A 19,035-nucleotide genomic window follows, 5' to 3' on the forward strand; every position below is an offset into this window, starting at 1 on the left:
AAGCCCGCGCGCAACAACGAAGAACCAACACAGCCAAAAAAAGCAAACAAATTAATTAATTAAAAAAAAAAATCTGGGCTTCTATGGTGGCGCAGTGGTTAAGAATCTGCCTGCCAATGCAGGGGACACAGGTTCAAGCCCTGGTCCAGGAGGATCCCACATGCCGCAGAGCAACTAAGCCCGTGCACCACAACTACTGAGCCTGCGCACAACTACTGAAGCCCGTGCACCTAGAGCCCATGCTCTGCAATGAGAAGCCACCACAATGAGAAGCCTGCACACCACAACCGAGAGTGGCCCCCACTCGCCACAACTAGAGAAAGCCAGCGCGCAGCAACAAAGACCCAACACAGCCAAAAATAAATGAAAAGAATTTTTAAAAAATTTTTTTTTAATAATAATGAGTAAAAATTATTTAAAAATAAAAAAAAATACCTTAAAAATAAAGTCAAGGGACTTCCCTGATGGTCCAGTGGTAAAGAACCTGCCTTCCAATGCAGGGGAGGCGGGTTCAATCCCTGGTCGGGGAACTAAGATCCCACACGCTGCAAGGCAACTAAGCCCACGCGCCACAACTATTGAGCTCACGCACCTCAATGAGAGAGGCCAAATGCCGCAAACTACAGAGCCCACGTGCCCTGGAGCCCATGAGCCACAACTAGAGAGAGAAAACCCGCACGCCACAACTACAAAGAAGCCTGAGCACCGCAACAAAGAGACCGCACACCACAATGAAAGATCTCACGTGCTGCCAACTAGGACCAGACACGGCCAAAAATTAAGAAAATAAATAAATCAAAAAAATAAATATTTTTTTAAAAATAAAGTCAAAACAAAGAAGTTTTCAAACCAAAAAAAAAGAAAGAAAGAAAAAGGAAAACTGAAGTCACTGCCAACAAACTTTCATTAAAAGAAATACCAAAATAAGTTGTGGAGACTGAAGAAAAAATAATCACATATAAGAGGCATGGAAAGACAGGAAGGAATTAAAAATACCAGGAAAGATATACAAGTGGATAAGCAAATGAAAATTGACTTTAAAACAACTACAGGGACTTCCCTGGTGGTCCAGTGGTTAAGACTCCGCACTCCCAATGCAGGGTATGCGGGTATGATCCCTGGTTGGGGAATTAAGATCCTGCATGCTGTGCAGTGTGGCCAAAAAAAATAAAATAAAACAAAACAACTACAATAACATCTGGAAAAATTTATAACATATGTAAAAGTAAAATATGCTAATAGCCCAAAGGACAAGAGGGTGACAACTAATAGTTTTAACTCCATTTATATGAGAAGTGGTTAAAGTACCTAAAGTAAATGGTAATGCATATTATAATCTCTAGGGTAACCACTAAAACAATAAAAAGATATATTATGGAAAAGCAATAAAAAAAATAAACAGCATAACAGCTGCTTAATCCAAAAGAAAGTAAGAGAGGAAAAATAAATGGGACATATATAAAACAGATACTTGGTAGGTCTAACACAATCATGTTTAAGTAATTATATTAAATACAAATGGTTTAAACACTCCAACTAAAAGACTGAATAAAACTACATGCTGTTTCAGGAGACACACTTTAAAAATGAGACCCCAGGAATACCAAAAGTAAAAGGATAAAAAAAAAATATATACCATGCCATCACTAACCAAAAGAAAGCTGGGCTGGCTACAATAACACGAGGCAATGTTAGACTTTAAGGCAAGAAGTATGAAGAGAGAGTATTTCCTAATTTTTAAAAAAAGGGTCAGGGCTTCCCTGGTGGCACAGCAGTTAAGAATCCGCCTACCAGTGAAGGGGACATGGATTCGAGCCCTGGTCCAGGAAGATCCCACATGCCGCGGAGCAACTAAGCCCATGCATCACAACTACTGAGCCTGCGCTCTAGAGCCCGCAAGCCATAACTATTGAAGCCCGCGTGCCTAGAGCCTGTGCTCCACAAGAGAAGCCACCGCAATGAGAAGCCCACACACCGCAACGAAGAGTAGCCCCCACTCACCACAACTAGAGAACACCCGTGTGCAGCAACAAAGACCCAATGCATCCAAAAATAAATAAAAATAATATAAATAAATTTTAAAATAAATAAATTTTAAAATAATAAAAATAAAATAAGGGTCAAATTCTGGAAAAGGTGAAACTATGGACACAGCAAAAACATTAGTGGAAGGGAGGAAGGGAGGGATATTTAGGCAGAGCACAAAGGATTTTTAGGGCTGTAAAATTACTCTATGATACTCTATTGGTGGATACATGTCATTGTACATTTGTCCAAACCCAGACTATACAATACCAAGAGCACTGAATGTAAATGTAAGAGAACACTAACATAAACTATAGACTTTGGATGAGCATGGTATGTCAAAATAGTCATCAACTGCAATAAATGTACCACTCTGGTGGGAGATGTTGATAATGAGGGAGACTATGGGAGCAGGAGTATATGGGAAATCTGTATCTTCCACTCAATTCTGCTATGAACCCAAAACTGCTCTAAAAAATTAAGTCCATTTGAAAGAAGGAGGGGGATCAACTAAACAGGAAGATAAGTTTGGAATTTGTATGCACCTGATAACATAGCTTCAAAGTAAAGAACTAAGGGAAAAAAAAGACAGATAACTCCACATAGGAAGGAGATTTTTTAAAATCTGTAAGGATTTAGACAATTTGAAAGGAAAAACGTCACATGACCTTTGTCCTTTAGAGCAGCGGTCCCCAACCTTTGTTGCACCAGGGACCAGTTTCGTGGAAGACAATTTTTCCACAGACCGTGGCGGGGGGGGGGGGGGGGGTTGGTGGGGGGATGGTTCAAGCATAATGTAAGTGATGGGGGGGAGCAATGGGGAGCGGCAGATGAAGCTTCTCTCGCTTGCCTGCCACTCACCTCCTGCTGTGCGGCCCAGTTCCTAACTGGCCTCAGACAGGTACCAGTCTGCAGCACAGGGGTTAGAGACCCCTGCTTTAGAGGAAAGTAACTGTTATGATTAGATGAGCCTATGAAAACAAAGTAACTAATAACTATTCTCTTTTAAAGTAGCATAGTCAAGGGACTTCCCTGGTGGTCCAGTGGTTAAGAATCCGCCTTCCAATGCAGGGGATGCGGGTTCCATCCTTGGTTGGGGAACAAAGATCCCACAAGCCACGGGGCAACTAAGGCCGTGAGAACTGCTGAGCCTGTGCGCCACAACTAGAGAGAGTTTGTGCGCCACAACTAAGACCCGACACAGCCAAAAAATTAAGTAAATAAATAATAAAGTAGCAGAGTCAAGGCTAAGTGACTCAGATAGTGACACCACTACCGTTATTCAGCACTAAGGTATAGAGACTGCCGTTCCCCTTCCTACTCTGTGGTCATCCATAAGGGTGAATACCAGGTATCATTCATACAAGTGTTAGAGCTCATAAAGACTGTATTTTGTTATTTCATAAGACCCTACAAATATAAATTAGGTGAAGGGGAAGTCTAACAATATTATGACTTACTGTCCTATCAACATTGTTACTAATAAACACTGCAAAATCATTTATTTCCATATAAGGTTCACAACACTTTGATATAATTATTATTACCCTTGTCTTGCAGATCGAGGAACTGAGGTAGAGATTAAATAATCTGCCTTGGAACATCTAGTAAGTAATGCTAAAAAGTCAAGATTACAGCCTAGCCACCTGGCACCAAAACCCAAATTTCTGATTTAATACTGCTCTATTGCTAGACTGTAACTTATCATCACACTACCATGATCATTAAGTGTTCCCAAGTGTTGTCAATGAAATGCTTGTAGAATGATAGATCTCTATAGTCAAGTACAAAGAAAATGCAGAGAGGAAAGAAATAAGCTGCACTCAGGATGAAGGGTCTTTAGAATCCCACAATGAAAATAAAATGGTAATGTGACTAATTGCAATACAGGTGGGGAAAACAGAGTTTTATTTATTTATTTTTGGCCGTGCAGTACAGCATATGGGATTTTAGTTCCCCAGCCAGGGATCAACCCCATGCCCCCTGCAGTGGAAGAGGGAATTCTTAACCACTGGACCGCCAGGGAAGTCCCAGGAGTTGTTTTGTTTGAAATGGGTAAATAAGTAGCCTTGCTATTTTTTAAAAAAAAGGCTCAATTTGAGACTACAGTAGAGTCTATGTGGCAGTGCACCCAAATTTCAAGACCTGAGTCATAATCTTCAATCATAACCTGAGTCCTTAATCCAGTAGGGAGCTCAAGATGGTAATACCACTCTCCCCTTGGTTTGGACAGTGAATTCATAAACCGAGGAAGGTTGACAAATAAGTAGAGATGAAGAAAAGAAGTATGAATACACTTGTGCAAGTTATAGTTATTCTGATATAGTAATAAGTTTTGTAATAACTGAACTATTTTTAATGTTTGTAAGAGTAAAAAAGAATAATTTGCTACAATAAATTTAAAATACATTTACGGGACTCCCTGGTGGACCAGTGTTTAAGAATCCACCTTCCAATGCAGGGGACACGGGTTCGATCACTGATTGGGCAACTAAGCCCACGCACCACAACTACTGGGCCCGCAAGATCTGGAGCCCGCGCGCCACAATGAGAGATCCCGTATGCTGCAACTAAGACCTGATGCTGCCAAATAAATAAATTTTTTTTAAAATAAAAATAAATAAAATAGGACTTCCCGGGCGGCACAATGGTTAAGAATCCACCTGCCAATGCAGGGGACACGGGTTCGAACCCTGGTCCGGGAATATCCCACATGCCGCGGAGCAACTAACCTCACAACTAGTGAGCCCAGATGCCACAACTACTGAAGCCCACATGCCTAGAGCCCGTGCTCCGCAACAAGGGAAGCCACCACAACAAGAAGCACTCATACCACAAAGAATAGTAGCCTCCGCTCGCCATAACTAGAGAAAGCCCGCACGCAGCAACAAAGACCCAAGGCAACCAAAAATAAATAAATTAAAATGAATTTATAATAAATAAAATAAAAATATACTGGGAATTCCCTGGTGGTCCAGTAGTTAGGGCTCTGCACTTCCATTGCAGGGGTCACAGGTGCGATCCCTGGTTGGGGAACTAAGATCCTGCGTGTTGCATGGAGCGGGCAAAAATATAAATAAATAAATAAATAAAATATACTTACAACAGTTAAATTCTTAGAAACATTATGCTTAGATCTTATGTTTGCCATCTTGAGACATCTATAGATTAAAATCATCATCTATTTGCATATATAGTGTGGAAACCCCCAAGGAAATTTAATTAACAATATTAAGTTGGTGTTAAATATTTTAAGATTTAATTCTTGTGACAAATTAAACACTAATCAAAATGTAAAAACAAATATACTTGTTTCTATATGTTACTAGACTTCTAAAATTTGTAAATGAACGTAAAAGTTTAAAAACTATGACTACTTACAATTCTAATAAACCAGATACTGATTTCAATACAAATAACTCTGAAGACTTTCCCTCACACAAAAGGCCTACTCAAACATTATTTTAAAAAATATATATATCAAGGGACTTCCCTGGTGGCACAGTGGTTAAAAATCTGCCTGCCAATGCAAGGGACACGAGCCCTGGTCCGGGAAGATCCCACATGCCGTGGAGCAACTAAGCCCGTGCGCCACCACTACTGAGTCTGCGCTCTAGAGCCCGTAAGCCACAACTACTGAGCCTGCGTGTTGCAACTACTGAAGCCCATGCGCCTGGAGCCCGTGCTGTGCACCAAGAGAAGTCACCGCAACGCTCGCCACAACCAGAGAAAGCCCACGCACAGCAACGAAGACTGGACGCAGCCAAAAATAAATAAATGACAACTTAATGACGATAAATCCCCTAATGATAGGCTACACTATACGAATCTTCTGATTTTTTTTTTTCTGGTTAAGAGATTGCCTACAAAAATTGATCTATCATGTTACTCAATCACAAAGTATATCAAATCACTTTCCCCTTTTTAAATACACCCCTCCTTTTACAAACCTAGTCCTTCCCAATTCCCATGCCCAGTTCTATACTTCTATTTCACTCTTCCCCTTTCTTCACCACCTATAAATCATAAAAATTCCAATTAAATTCACAGGTCCAACTGCTAATGCAGGGTTAGGTATTGAGAGATAACTAGTCTCAATTCTCCTGAGAAGTATCAAAAACATTCTTACTTCCAAAGTACATGCTGGAATAACAGCATGGTCACAAGTCTAAGATAAACTGTAGCTTTATAAACAGTGATATGGGAATCACCTGAAAGGCTTTAAGAAATAGTAATGTCCAGCCCCACCACAAAGATTCTTATTTAACTGGTCTGGGGCATAGCCTGGGCATCCAGATTTTATAAAGCTCCCAGGTGGTTCTGATCCAAGAATGCGAACTACTGAGAAAAAGGAATAAATTAAACAAAGTAAAGAAACAAACAACATTATAAGAAACAATCAGACAAAACCAATATGTGAAACATTCTACAGAATAACTCAGTCTCTTCAGTAAATCAACAGCATGGGGAAAAAAATACTATGCAAGATAAAAAGAGATTTAATTTCGACCCAATGCATGGAACTTGTCTGAAGCCCAATTCAAGCCAAATATAAAAAAATAAATAAGTATAGCAAATTGGGGGACTTCCCCAGGGGTCCAATGGTGATGCCTCCGTGCTTCCACTGCAGGGGGCGCAGGTTCAATTCCTGGTCAGGGAAGTTCCACATGCCACAGGGTGAGGCCAAAAGACAAAAAAAAAAAAAAATTGCTAATGAATTTGTTTATGATATATGCAGATTCATTACATTATTCTCATTTGTGTATATTTAAACACTTCTTAAAATTTTTTTTTTTAAAAAAAGGAGACTTTGTTGGAGAACTAGAAGCTACTCATACCTTTGACAAAAGAATAATTCTCTATACAGGAAACTCATCCTCTACCATTTAGTGCTGGGAGAGGAGGAGGCAGGAAGGTAAAGGAGGAAGAGGATACCCATCAGACAAATCATCCAGACAATGAGAAGACATATGTCGCAGCCACATCATAGGGATATATCACAAAGAGAGATTCTGAATAATTTAAAGCAGAATTTTAAGTTTTAAGCAATTCTACCAGCAAAAGCCAAAAAATATACAAATCTATTTTTAAAGAAACTTTTCCAGCAGTTACAGCATTACGCTTATTTCAAAATGTAAGCAATTTTCTCTTCAGCAGCATGACTGCACTGTCATGTCAATGATGCTTTTCTGGGGAGGGAGGTGGGAGAGGGTTGGATTGGGAGTTTGGAATTAGCAGTGCAAACTGGTATATATAGAATGAATAAACAACAAGGTCCTACTGTACAGCACAGGAACTACAATCAGTATCCTATGATAAACCATGATGCAAAATATGAAAAAGGATGTATATATGTGTATAACTGAGTCACTTTGCTGTACAGCAATAATTAACACATTGTAATTCAACTATACTTCAATAAAAAATAAATTTAAAAAATATTAATGCTTTTCTGCTTCACTGACAACACTGTTTTCACCTACCAACAGGAGTAAAACAATAAAACGGAGCACTCCTTTAAACATTTCCTTAAGTCTCAAAATGTCAAACTCAAGAAAACATAAAAACTGCCATGATACAGAACCTTTAGAGCTCACTTGCTTGAAAATATTCACTTTTAAGTGTTTGCTTCAAAAAACTCTAGGAAGGCAAATATTAAAACTGACAATTGAAATAGAATCTTTTGTTACATTCAACCAACTTTAACTGTTAACACTGAAGTGTTCAGTATCTACGAAAACAGAAACAGACTCACAGAGAACAGACTTGTGGTTGCCACGGGGGAGGGGGAGTGGTGGAGGGAAGGACTGGGAGCTTGGGGTCAGCAGATGCCAACTATTATATAGAGAATGGATACACAACAAGGTACTACTGTAGAGCACAGGGAACTAGATTCAATATCCTGTGACAAACCATAATGGAAAGAAACGTGAAAAAGAATGTATATATAACTGAATCACTTTGCTGTATAGCACAAATTACCTCAACACTGTAAATCAACTACAATTAAGTTTTTAAAAAAATACTTAACTGTTCACATACAGATAACAAATCCCCCTATTTCTGTTCTTTTGTATAATTCAACAATGGTGATCATATTCTCCCAACTTCTGCTTGCAGGTATTAGAACTGTGGTAAAAAATCATTCAGGAACTCTTTTTTTTCCCCCCCAGTTGTTTTGTGCATACAAGATGCTGAATATGACCTGGCAACTAAAGAAATCCTTTGTCCTAATATACAAATTGGAAAAATATTTTCCTGAAAAATGTTTTATTTCACTAAGGACAAAACGAATGAATCAAACCAAATCATATATACTGTGAGAGCAACTAAAAAAGACGACAAAATACAATGGAAAGAGAACTGTAATCTATGTTAAATGGTGCTCCAGAAAGAAACTGCGTATTTAGAGCCTATATTAAGTAACATACACTAAACAGCAACGTAAAAATTCATCACATTAACTTTCCTAAGGCATTCAACAAGTGTAGCACAGTTTACAGCGGCACAAGTATTGGAGGAGCGGCACAGTCTCACAGCAGCCAAGATTTTTTATTACTCTGCTGAGGGAAAAAAGAGGAACATTTCTCCACCTTTCAGACACCGAAGCTTCTATTCCTAGGAACAAGTGGTTGGAGAAGATGGGCGGGGCAAAAGGAGGAAGACCAATCACAGGTCGAGTTACAAGTCGGGTTCAGGAGAAACACGGATGAGAGCAGCTCGCTGAATGGCTGGCGCGCCCCCGGCTCTCACCAGAAGCACTGCACCTGGGGACCCACCCCGCCACCTCGCCCCCCGCAGCCGTTTCCTACCCAAACAAACCCGGCCACCCCAAAGCAAAATACTACCTACAGGGGGGAGTCCCGTCGTCCCGGTGACGCCCGGGCCGCCCTCCCGCCCCCTCCGAGCGCCGCTCGGTCACTTCGCCCCTCCAGCAGGAGACCAGAAAAGGGGGCGGGCGCTCGGAAACACCGGGATGGAAATGTCAAAACTCTCACCAATTCCTCGTAGCTCCTGTTGTGCTCGTTGCCCTCCCAATCCAACCTCTTCGGCAGCAACTGCAAAGACCCGAGACGCACACGAGTGACCACCGGGCGGGGGGCGGGGGGCGGCGGGGCGGGGGACTGGGGAGCCGGGCGAGCGGCCCCCGGGCAGGGCCGGCAGGGGACGCAGGGGACGCGGCGGGCCGGGCGCCGCCGCGCAGCACAGACCTGGTACTGCTCCAGCTCCTGCACCAGCACCTACAGCCGAAGAGACGCGCAATTAGGGGGGCGGGGGCCGCACCCCGGGTCCGCCAGGCGCCCTCCTCCCGCGACCCCAGGCGGCGGCGGGGCCGCGACCCCCGGAGCGCGGCCGCCGCCCGCGGGCCCGCACTCACCTGGGCGGCTCTCCGACACGGGCCGGCCGATAGGTACCGAGCGATAAGGAAGTACAGCTCTGCGGGGAGACGGGGAGTCGGGTCAGGAGCAGGCGCGGCGGCGGGGAGGGGGCCGCGGCCGGGGCGGGGGCGCCGCGGGCGGCGCGTCTTACCCGACTCGATGAGGGGCACCGGGCGTCGGGCGGGCGAGGACTCCGCCATGGCCGGGCGCGGAGCCGGGGCGGGAGCGGGTGAGCGAAGCGTGTAGGCCGTGCCGAGGCCTGACCGGGCCGGCGTCTCTCTACCTCAGGCGCGCCGCCGCCGCTGCCGCCGCCATGCCGTGCGCGCCGCCAGCGCCGACGCCTCCGCGAAGTAGTGCCCCTGAGGGAGAGAAAGTAGTTCCTCCGTGGGGGGGCCGCCGGCGCCACCGGACGAACGGCGGTCGGGCCGCGGCTGGAAGAGCGCGCCTCGCCTCCCTCTCCTCCGCTTCAGGGGGCGCAGGGTGGAGACTATGTGCGCCAGGGGCCGAGCCCCGGAGGAGGCGGCGCGTGGGGGAGGGGAGCGCGCGTGGCCGGGATCCCTGCGCGCGGTGAGAAGGCGCCCGGCCATTGTGAGGCGGCGGCCCGACTGCGCTGAGGGGAGGGCGGCGGGGTCGGAGGTCGGGTGGGGGTCGTGCTGGGGCGGGGGCGGGAGAGGGACAGGTCTCCGCTTCGAAGGCCGGAGTGGACCCCCCTCGACGCGGAAGCGGGGGTCCCAGGGCGCGCGGCGAGTGCGGCGCGGTCGCCAGCTTCGGGTTCTCGGAAAGGACCTCACGGACGGTCATCTGGGGCCAGTGTGTTTGCACCCCACGGAAGATCGCTTGCTTCGAGGACGCGAAACCCTTACAACTGAGAATCGTGTCGCCCGCAAAGAGAAGGCCGGCCGAGAAGCTTTCCCCCGAGAGTGGAGGAGGGATGTGGGGAAGTCACAGGATGGGGGTGGGGACCGGGGGGCCGCGGACACTGAGCCTCTGTAGCTTGGAGAGCACAGCAAACGTCTACTAAGAGTCCACGTTGCCGCGTGCAGTAGAAGAAGATAGAATCATGAGGCCGAGCCGCAGTCCTAGGAGAGCCCAGCAGTCTTGTAGAAAGGGTTAAAGAAAATGCAGTACAACGCTGAGGATGTCAACTTCGCTAGTCCGGGAAGGCAGTCCAGGCCGGCGATGACTTAGCCGGATAGGAAGGCGGGTGGGAGGAAGCGGGCAATAGACACGCAGCAGCCCAGTCCCTTGAGGGACACCCGGGGCGGGGCGGGGCGGCGGCGGGGGGGGGCGGAAACCATGCGTCACTAGGATGCTCTTGGAAGACAGTAGTAGGATTTGAGGCTGGAGCAGTGCACAAGGGTCCAGAAAATTCCCTTAATGCCGTGGTAGGCTGCGGATTCATTCACTCGGCATAGCCAACGAGCCCTATTCGGAATCCTAAGGTACAACAGCGAGCAAAATACTGTCCTCGTGGAGAGGACGTTGTAATCCCAATTCCTATGCAGTAGAATAACAACCACAGCATAGAAAAGTTAAAGGTAGTGGTTTAGAGCAGACCCTGGAGTGGGACTGACCCTGGGCCTTGCCGGGCTGTTCAGTGTGTGACTTTGAGCAAATCACAACCTCTGAGCCTCAATTTTCCTCACTTGCAAACTGTAGATAATATTTGTGCCTACTTCATAGGGTTGTGAGGGTGTAATGGGTTAATATGTGTTCTTAGCGTACAGCAAGCACCCTGTACGTGCCAGCTTTTAATTATTTAGACACCACATAGCAGAAGTTTTTATATATGTTTGTAAGGGAGCGATCCAAACGTGTTTGAACGAGTGCATCAGCAGTCTTTTCTTGTATCTGTTGGTTCAGCAAACACTGATGGGGATTGAGATGAAGGAATGAGCTACAGCTTTGCCATCCAAGATTTCAGTGTCTTTTAGGAGAAATGATGCTTACATCGTTGCAAAGAATGACCAGAAGGAAGGTTAACCCACCTGTGGGAGGGGGAGATGGTAGAAGTTTGAGTCTTCAGTGTGTGGAAAGGGATTCCAGGGACATGAACAACAAAGGGCCAAGACATGAATAACATTCCAAGTTTAAGGAATTCAAGTTTAATATGACTACTTGGGGTGACTTTGGAAGTATGAATGGGACCCATTAAATCAAAGTTTAAATTGGGGGGGGAGTTAAAATTGGGAACAACTGAAGGGTTCTAAGCCAGAAAGGATTCTTTTCATTGTAGGATAGATTTGAAAGGGTTAAGACCAAGAGGCAGGAAAATCACTTAGTCGACCCCGAAAATAGGAAAGAGATGAGATGCATTAGGGCAATCATTGTAAAGATGGAGAGAGAGACGGGTTCAGAAATAGGAAGTTCAGGGCTTCCCTGGTGGTGCAGTGGTTAAGAATCCACCTGCCAAGGCAGGGGACACGGGTTCGAACCCTGGTCTGGGAAGATCCCACATGCCACGGAGCAACGAAGCCCTTGTGCCACAACTACTGAGGCTGCACTCTGGAACCCGCGAGCCACAACTTCTGAGCCCACATGCCACAACTACTGAAGCCCGCGTGCTTAGAGCCCATGCTCCACAACAAAAGAAGCCACCACAATGAGAAGCCCGCACACTGCAACGAAGAGTAGCCCCTGCTCGCCACAACTAGAGAAAACCCGCGCACAGCAACGAAGACCCAATGCAGCCAAAAATAAATATAAGTAAAATAAATTTTAAAAAGAAGCTCAGAAATAGGAAGTTCAATCAGTAAGGTGAGGTTGAAGTGGAATGAGAGGAAAAGTCACAAAAGTCTCAAGTTTGGGGCTTAGTAGGTCAAGGTTGTGCCACCAACTGAGATAGGGCATCCTGGCTAGTTAAATTGTTACGATGGATAACTACTTGGAACAACTTGATTAGTTGAAGTTACAGTGCATATATTCCTGTGGGACAGTATGATCTGATGCTACAAGATTACCAAAGTTAGCAAATAACAAAGACATGAAGAGGAGAGAATTTAACCTTTCAGAGATAGACGAAGGAGTTGCATATTTCATTTTGTAGCAAAATCAAAAAAGTAAAAGCCCCAAAACATGTTACAAGAATTTATATCCCAAGCACTGGTCATTGTCCAAAACTGCAATTTTGGTGTGGGCAGCATGGTAACCATTACAAGAGGTCAGAAAAGATGACAGGAGTTTTCCCTTGTACAAGCCCTACTAGTTCCTTTACAACTTACCCTGACGTCCATGACAAGCACTGTTCCTAGGTTTGGAATAGAGACGCAAGGATTTCTGACAAGAGGCAGAATATCTTCCCCCTTCAGCTGTCAAGTGACAGAAACCCAGATTTGACTCCCACTTACAGACAATGAAGAGGAGGAAAGGGGAGAAAACTGTCCATCAGCAACTCCATAGTTGGGACCTGCCTTATTTGAAGTGGTCTCCAAATAAGGCGAGAATCATGTTTGGGTCCCTCACGCAATTGAATCCAAGCCATCCCAAATGCACACACTAAGGTTTGCTTTTGGGTAAATGGAAATAGCTTTTGAATTTCACCACAGGAAAGCTACACGGAAAACTAAATTGTCAAAAAAGTGCTTTGTAAGCAAGGGTTGGAAGATCTTAATGGCTGGTGACATCAGCTATAATGCTGTCACCCATCTCCACTAAAAGGGAACTACTATGATGTTTTAGTCCTTGGCAAGCATCCTGGATACACATCACTGATCTTCACAACGGTCAGGTGCTGTTAATACGCTAACTTCACAACTGAGAAAGCTGAGGCCCAGAGAGACTGAGAAGCGCCCAAGGACATGTAGCTGCAAGCCCGGTGGGACAGTACTACCTTAAACTGAGCACAAGCACTGCAGAATGCTTTCTGCCCTCGCCACATTTCATAAAGGAGGAAATCAGAGCCCAAAGACCAGGGGGCCTAGACAAGATCACACAGCTAGTACATGAGAGAGCTGAAATTTGAAAATGCATAATACGTGCATTATCTCACCACAGGCAAGTCTGAGCTAGACTCTATTATTCTCATTTTAAGAATGAGGAAACTGAGGCTTAGAAAGTTTAAGAATTTGCCTAAGGATGAATCATCATAAAAAAAAAAATTCAGTGGGGCCTTCCAAGTCACCATTTAGGAGTCACAAAGGTATTAAGTGTGAAAAGCACATCTGGAAAATGGTGAGCAAACCAGACTGTTTCCAACAGTTCACATAGGAGAGTGGTCCAAAATGAGGATTAAATAGTAGATTAGGGTCAATTTTAAAAGTAAAAAATGAGGTCGGTCTGTGAGCAGTGGAGATTATGCAAAGAAAATTATATACATCATTCAGATTCTAATATCAATATGTTAATGCAAATGTCCATTATTAACTGAATTTAGATTCAGCTAGCAGACATCCATGATGCAGGCACAGTATCAGCATAGTTCTGAGGGATGTAAAAAAGTAGATGACGTTGGACCTACAGAACAACGATACCACAAAACTGAATCAGTACATGGAAGTGAATTCAAGTGCACCCAAAGCCCTGCATCATTTCATTCATTCAACAAAAACTGAATTTCTCTAAGGCGGGCACCATGTGGTAAACACTGGCTCCCGGGCTTCCGTAAGATAAATCCCTAGAAATAGAAGAGTTAACATCTTGAGAGACTTCCAGAGGATTTTTTTTTTTTTTTTTTTTTGGCTGTTTTGGGTGTTTTTTGCTGCGCGCAGGCTTTCTCAAGTTGCGGCGAGCGGGGGCTACTCTTCGTTGCGGTGCACAGGCTTGTCATTGCAGCGGCTTCTCTCGTGGAGCACAGGCTCTAGGCGCGCGGGCTTCAGTAGTTGTGGCTCGCGGGCTCTAGAGCGCAGGCTCAGTAGTTGTGGCGCATGGGCTTAGTGGCTCCGTGGCTTCCAGAGGATTTTAAAAGGAAAAATGAATGAAGGTGTCTGACTTTGGGATCAGCCCCTAGTCACTCACAGACCTTGCATCTAATTCCCAAGGCCCTTCCTCCCCCTTCTGGCAGTGTCACCTTTCTCTCAGGGCCTCTTCTTCCCTCTAAGTCTAACCCAGCCAGCTGTCCCCTTAATGCAACTTGTCCCTGCCTCCCTCAGCAAATTGTTTCCACATTTATCTCTTGCCTCTCCAGTTCTGCCTCTCCCTTGTTGTTGGCTTCGGTCCCTAGTGTTCCCACATTGCAGGCATTGGCCCGTGTCCGTCTCCAAGACTTACCAGTTCTTCCTTTGAAGTGTTTCTCAGGGCGTTGCAGAAAACACAGGTTGGACATGACCTTGGGAATGTGGGAGTCAGAATCAGAATGCCCCTGTGTTTGAACACCACTTACTAGTTGAGCAACTTTTCTGTGGCACAACGTTTGTTTTTGGTTTTTTAATCATCTTTAAAATGGGGATGACAGCTAACAGATAACACATGTTGAATGTTTCTATATCCTGGGCACTGTGCTAAACCACTGACGTGTATTCTTTCACGCTCATGCAATGGCTGGTGTTGTTTGGGAGTTCTGCCAGAGAGGATGCCTGTAAAACTCTTTGAACAATGCCTCTCTCTTAGCATGATGCTATCACATAAAAATGAGTATCTTTCTCTCCATTCCCTCGGTCACCAAAGAGCCTCCTCCTTGACTCCCCGCCCAATTAATCCTATCACAACTTTTACATTTCCCGAAGCACAACTTGGCATATTCTCTACTCAAGCCGTTCTTGGTCCCTATCACCTAAAGCTGAACTCCTGGCTTGTTTTGAAAGCTGGGTGGGCTTTCAAGGGGGGCTATCCAGGCTCTACCCTCCCCCCGCACTGCCCCTGCTGCACCCCCAGCTGACTGCACTAACAGTTAAGGGCTCTCTTGCCCTCTGGCTTCATCCAGTAGGAGGCCCCAGCGGGAGATGGCAGGGGTGGGTTTCTATTTTCCCAGCTCCCTTCCTGCCAAGCGGTAGGTTAGTGGCGGCTACTGTTCCTCTCCTGGAGGCCACAGTTCACGAGGGACAGCCCTCTTTCCACACAGCAACAATCTCGGGGTTTTGATACCCCTACCTTCCCTGGCCCCCCAGGACTTGGGCTTGTCTTCTGAGTCAGATGGCCATTGGAGGCAGCCCAGGGCGCTGTGCCATCCTTTGCTGATTTATTTTAACCGCCCACACCCTCGTAAATAGCATCATTAATGCTCCTCAACTATCCCAGCAGATTATGCGTTCTGTTTTCTTCCAGAACTCTTATAGGTACTAATTCTCTCCAAAATGATTCCTACCCTCCACTGTAAGCCCTGTGGCTGTCCAGAACACCTGCTCTCCAGGTCTCCCCTCTGCTCCCATATTTCTTCCTTGTCTGTATATATCTGTCCTCTAGCCTGAAAGAATCCTTCTAGATCCCCAAACTCCTTCCTTCACAGAACCTTTCTTACATCATTTGGGTCCTGGTTAATCTCTTTTCAAAAATCTTAGAATCATCTGTCTTTTCTATCACACGTGCAATCCGTCAGTAAGCCCTGATGAGCCCACCTTCAGAGGAGATCTTGAATCTAACCACTTCTCACCCAGATGAGCCCAGCAACCTCCTAAATGTCTTCCTCCTTCTGTCTTCATCCTGTTACCATCCATTCTCAACAGGCAGCTGAAGGATCCTTAAAAACAGTCAGGTCTGCCCTCCTCTCAAAACACTCCGATGGTTCCCATCTGACTCAGAGGAGAAGCCCAAGTCCCAGAGGCCCCAAGGAGCTGGCCTTCCTGGTACTTCTCTGACCTCTTGTCCCACTGTTCTCCCCTCCTTTGACTCTGCTCTGCCTACACCGGCCACCTTGTTGTGCCAGGCACGCTGCTGCCTCAGGGCCTTGGCACTTGCTGTTCCGTCTGCCAGAACCCTCTTCCCCTAGAAAACTGCATGGCCCAGTCCCTCTCTTCCTTTAAGTCTTGGCTCAAATGTTACCTTTCCAGAGAGACCTTCCCTGACTACCCTAAATAAAAGTAAAACTTACCCTCACTCTGCACCCCCATTTCCCTTTTCTCCTTCCTGCTTTCTTTTTTCCTTAGTACTTTCGACCTTCTAACCTACTGTGAAATTTGCTCATCTCTTTTGTTTATTGCCTGTCTCCTCCCACTCTATGAGAGTAGGCAGAGATTTGTGTGTCTTGCTCTCTGAAATCCCTCTAGAGCTACAACCAAGCCTAACATATGGTAAGTACACAATAAATAGTTGTCGGATGTTTAATGAAAAATTCCTTTTGACCAGACAGTTCCTCAATATGAGATAGTTATGCTCTCAACATTCACTCATAAACCTTTTGGATGGTGTGGTGGTTAGACCTGGGGACAGCCCACAAAGTCCTCTTGGCTCATAACATACCTGGAGACCGGGCCCCCAGCCCAGGCTGTTGCCATGAAGACAAGGCCAGCACGAGTAGAGCTTGGAAGGCCGGGAATGCCTTGTCCCTCTCCAGGCCCCAGCCCACAGTGACCCCGTGAGGGAAGGGCCTCCTGGCTTCCCTCAAAGGCAGGAGGAAAACAAAGTTTCAAGAGATGAAGGTGAGTGGAAAGAGAATTTTCAGGAACAGGATTGGAGGCTGCTTTGGGGAGAGGACTGAGCACTCCAGGGATGGAACATTCTGTCATGCCTTTCCCGTGGGCATGGCGTGGCCTCTGCTTCCCTGGCCACACGGCGCCCCGTGCCCCCGGGACCAGCTGGCTCACCGCCAGCAGCCTCCGGCCTGAGCCCCAGCTGAAACCGTGCACCTCAGATTGGGACTTGGACCCACGTGCCAGGACTCAACCCAGCCTAAAGCCAGATTTGGACTTGAACCCGGCCAAAACCCACAGTCTTCCAACTGAGGTCACATACCTGGTTTCAGGACTTAATGAAGCTCAGGTTCTTGATGGCTCATCGCAGAAAGTACTCAGCGGGAGACAAAGTGATCGGTTAGAAGTGGATTTATTTAGAGAGAAACACACTCCACAGAGCGTGGGCCATCTCAGAAGGTGAGAAAGGCACCAGGGTATGGGGGTTGTCAGTTTTTATAGGGGTGGGTGATTTCATAGGCTAATGAGGGGGAGGAGTATTCCAGCTATTTTAGGAAGGGGCGGGGTTTCCAGGAATTGGGCCACTGCCCACTTTTTTTTTTTCTTTTTTTTTTTTGCGGTACGCGGGCCTCTCACTGTTGTGGCCTCTCCCGTTGCGGAGCACAGGCTCCGGACGCGCAGGCTCAGCGGCCATGGCTCACGGGTCCAGCCGCTCCGCGGCATGTGGGATCTTCCCGGACCGGGACACAAACCCGTGTCCCCTGCATTGGCAGGCGGACTGCCAACCACTGCGCCACCAGGGAAGCCCCTGCCCACTTTTTGATCCTTACGGTCGGTCTTGGAACTGTCATGGGGCCTGTGGGTGCGTCATTTAGCTTGCTTATGTGAGCGTATACTGAGGCTCAAGGTCTAGTGGACATGACTTGTCTGCCATCTTGGACCCATTTGTTTCTAATGAGTTTACGTCATGTCCTCGGGCTGTGTCATTCTTTCAAAGGTTGTGCCCTGCCTCCTTCCCTCCTGTTTCCCAAGACAGAAAGCACCCCCTCCCCCCTCCCCCATTCTCCAGCCTCTCCCCTCAAGCTGGCACCGCCTTCTGGGGTTTCCTCAGGGCTTCCTCAGGCAAAGATGAGGAGACCAAGGAAACTGGCTTCGGGGCCCGCCCGACAGATGAGCCTCTGGAGCTGCTGGGAGGGAGCGGAAGCCCTGGGCAGGAGGAAGTCTGTAAAGAGGAAAGGACGAAGGGTGGAGGCTGGGGTTGAAGGAGCGCTCCAGGGACCCCGGGTCACCTCGCTGGGGAATACCGCCCTCCTGGGTAGTGCAGGTGGAGTGTAAGCTGGGTGCCTAAGGGAAGACTTCCCGTTTTCTGTGATGATGTTTGACACCTAATTGCAGTAATAACTTCCCTGTTTACAACCTGGAGAAAGCTTCCTGGTCCCTCATTTTCACTTACGGGCAAGTCTGGCCTAGAGCAGGTCAAGAAACCCACAGTCTAACACAAAATAATGTTAATTAAAAAAAAAATTAAAGCCACCAAAGGTTTAAGATATGAATGATGGCAATGATGAGGTTAAGATAATGTTTGAATTAAGAACCCAGAATCTTTCTAGCTACGTGAGAGGGAAAGACTTTATCAACCTACTCCCCATAGGACCCAGCCTAACCTCCAGAAGAACTGGGCTTTGTGTGGGGTTAGACAGGGGTTGGTTTCTTTCTCCAGGCCTTTAAGAGAGCAGAGGCTAGAATACTGACCAGCCCATGGATTCGTACTACTCACACAGAAACAAAATTAATGCAGTCATAGGTAGTGTGAGAATTATCCCAAAGTGGGTATGTTCATTACAATTTTGTGAGTAGATTTATTTTCCATAACAATAACAACTAAAAGATAGAATTTCCTACAACAAACCGATTAGACAAGCTTTGCCAAAATCTAACCTCACAAAGGTTACACATCCCACAGAATTTAATTATAAAGACTTTGCAGAGAGCAGAATATGACAAAAGAACATCTTGCTCTTTGCAGTAAAATATTCAAAAACTCAATTTTATGATGACAAGGTACACTATAAATTAAACGTTTACCTTGATACAGATCTTGGTCCGACATGGCTAACACTTTCTAATTAGTA

At 46.1% G+C, this 19,035-nt stretch overlaps 1 protein-coding gene across 1 annotated transcript in view; it reads right to left on the bottom strand.

The window, feature by feature from the left end:
- The window catches only part of BRWD1 (bromodomain and WD repeat domain containing 1), a 122,066-nt gene extending 112,318 nt beyond the window's left edge, over nucleotides 1–9,748 (bottom strand). The window contains exons 1-4 of the mRNA XM_067739508.1: nucleotides 9,556–9,748; nucleotides 9,404–9,462; nucleotides 9,237–9,266; nucleotides 9,024–9,083 (exon numbers count right to left, since the gene is read on the bottom strand). Coding sequence (XP_067595609.1) covers nucleotides 9,024–9,083; nucleotides 9,237–9,266; nucleotides 9,404–9,462; nucleotides 9,556–9,604 — 198 coding nt within the window. The 5' untranslated portion in view covers nucleotides 9,605–9,748. The remainder of the gene's footprint in view (nucleotides 1–9,023; nucleotides 9,084–9,236; nucleotides 9,267–9,403; nucleotides 9,463–9,555) is intronic.
- Between the last annotated feature and the right edge of the window lie 9,287 nt (nucleotides 9,749–19,035).

Source organism: Pseudorca crassidens, chromosome 5, assembly GCF_039906515.1.
Source record: "Pseudorca crassidens isolate mPseCra1 chromosome 5, mPseCra1.hap1, whole genome shotgun sequence".
Lineage (NCBI taxonomy): Eukaryota > Metazoa > Chordata > Mammalia > Artiodactyla > Delphinidae > Pseudorca > Pseudorca crassidens.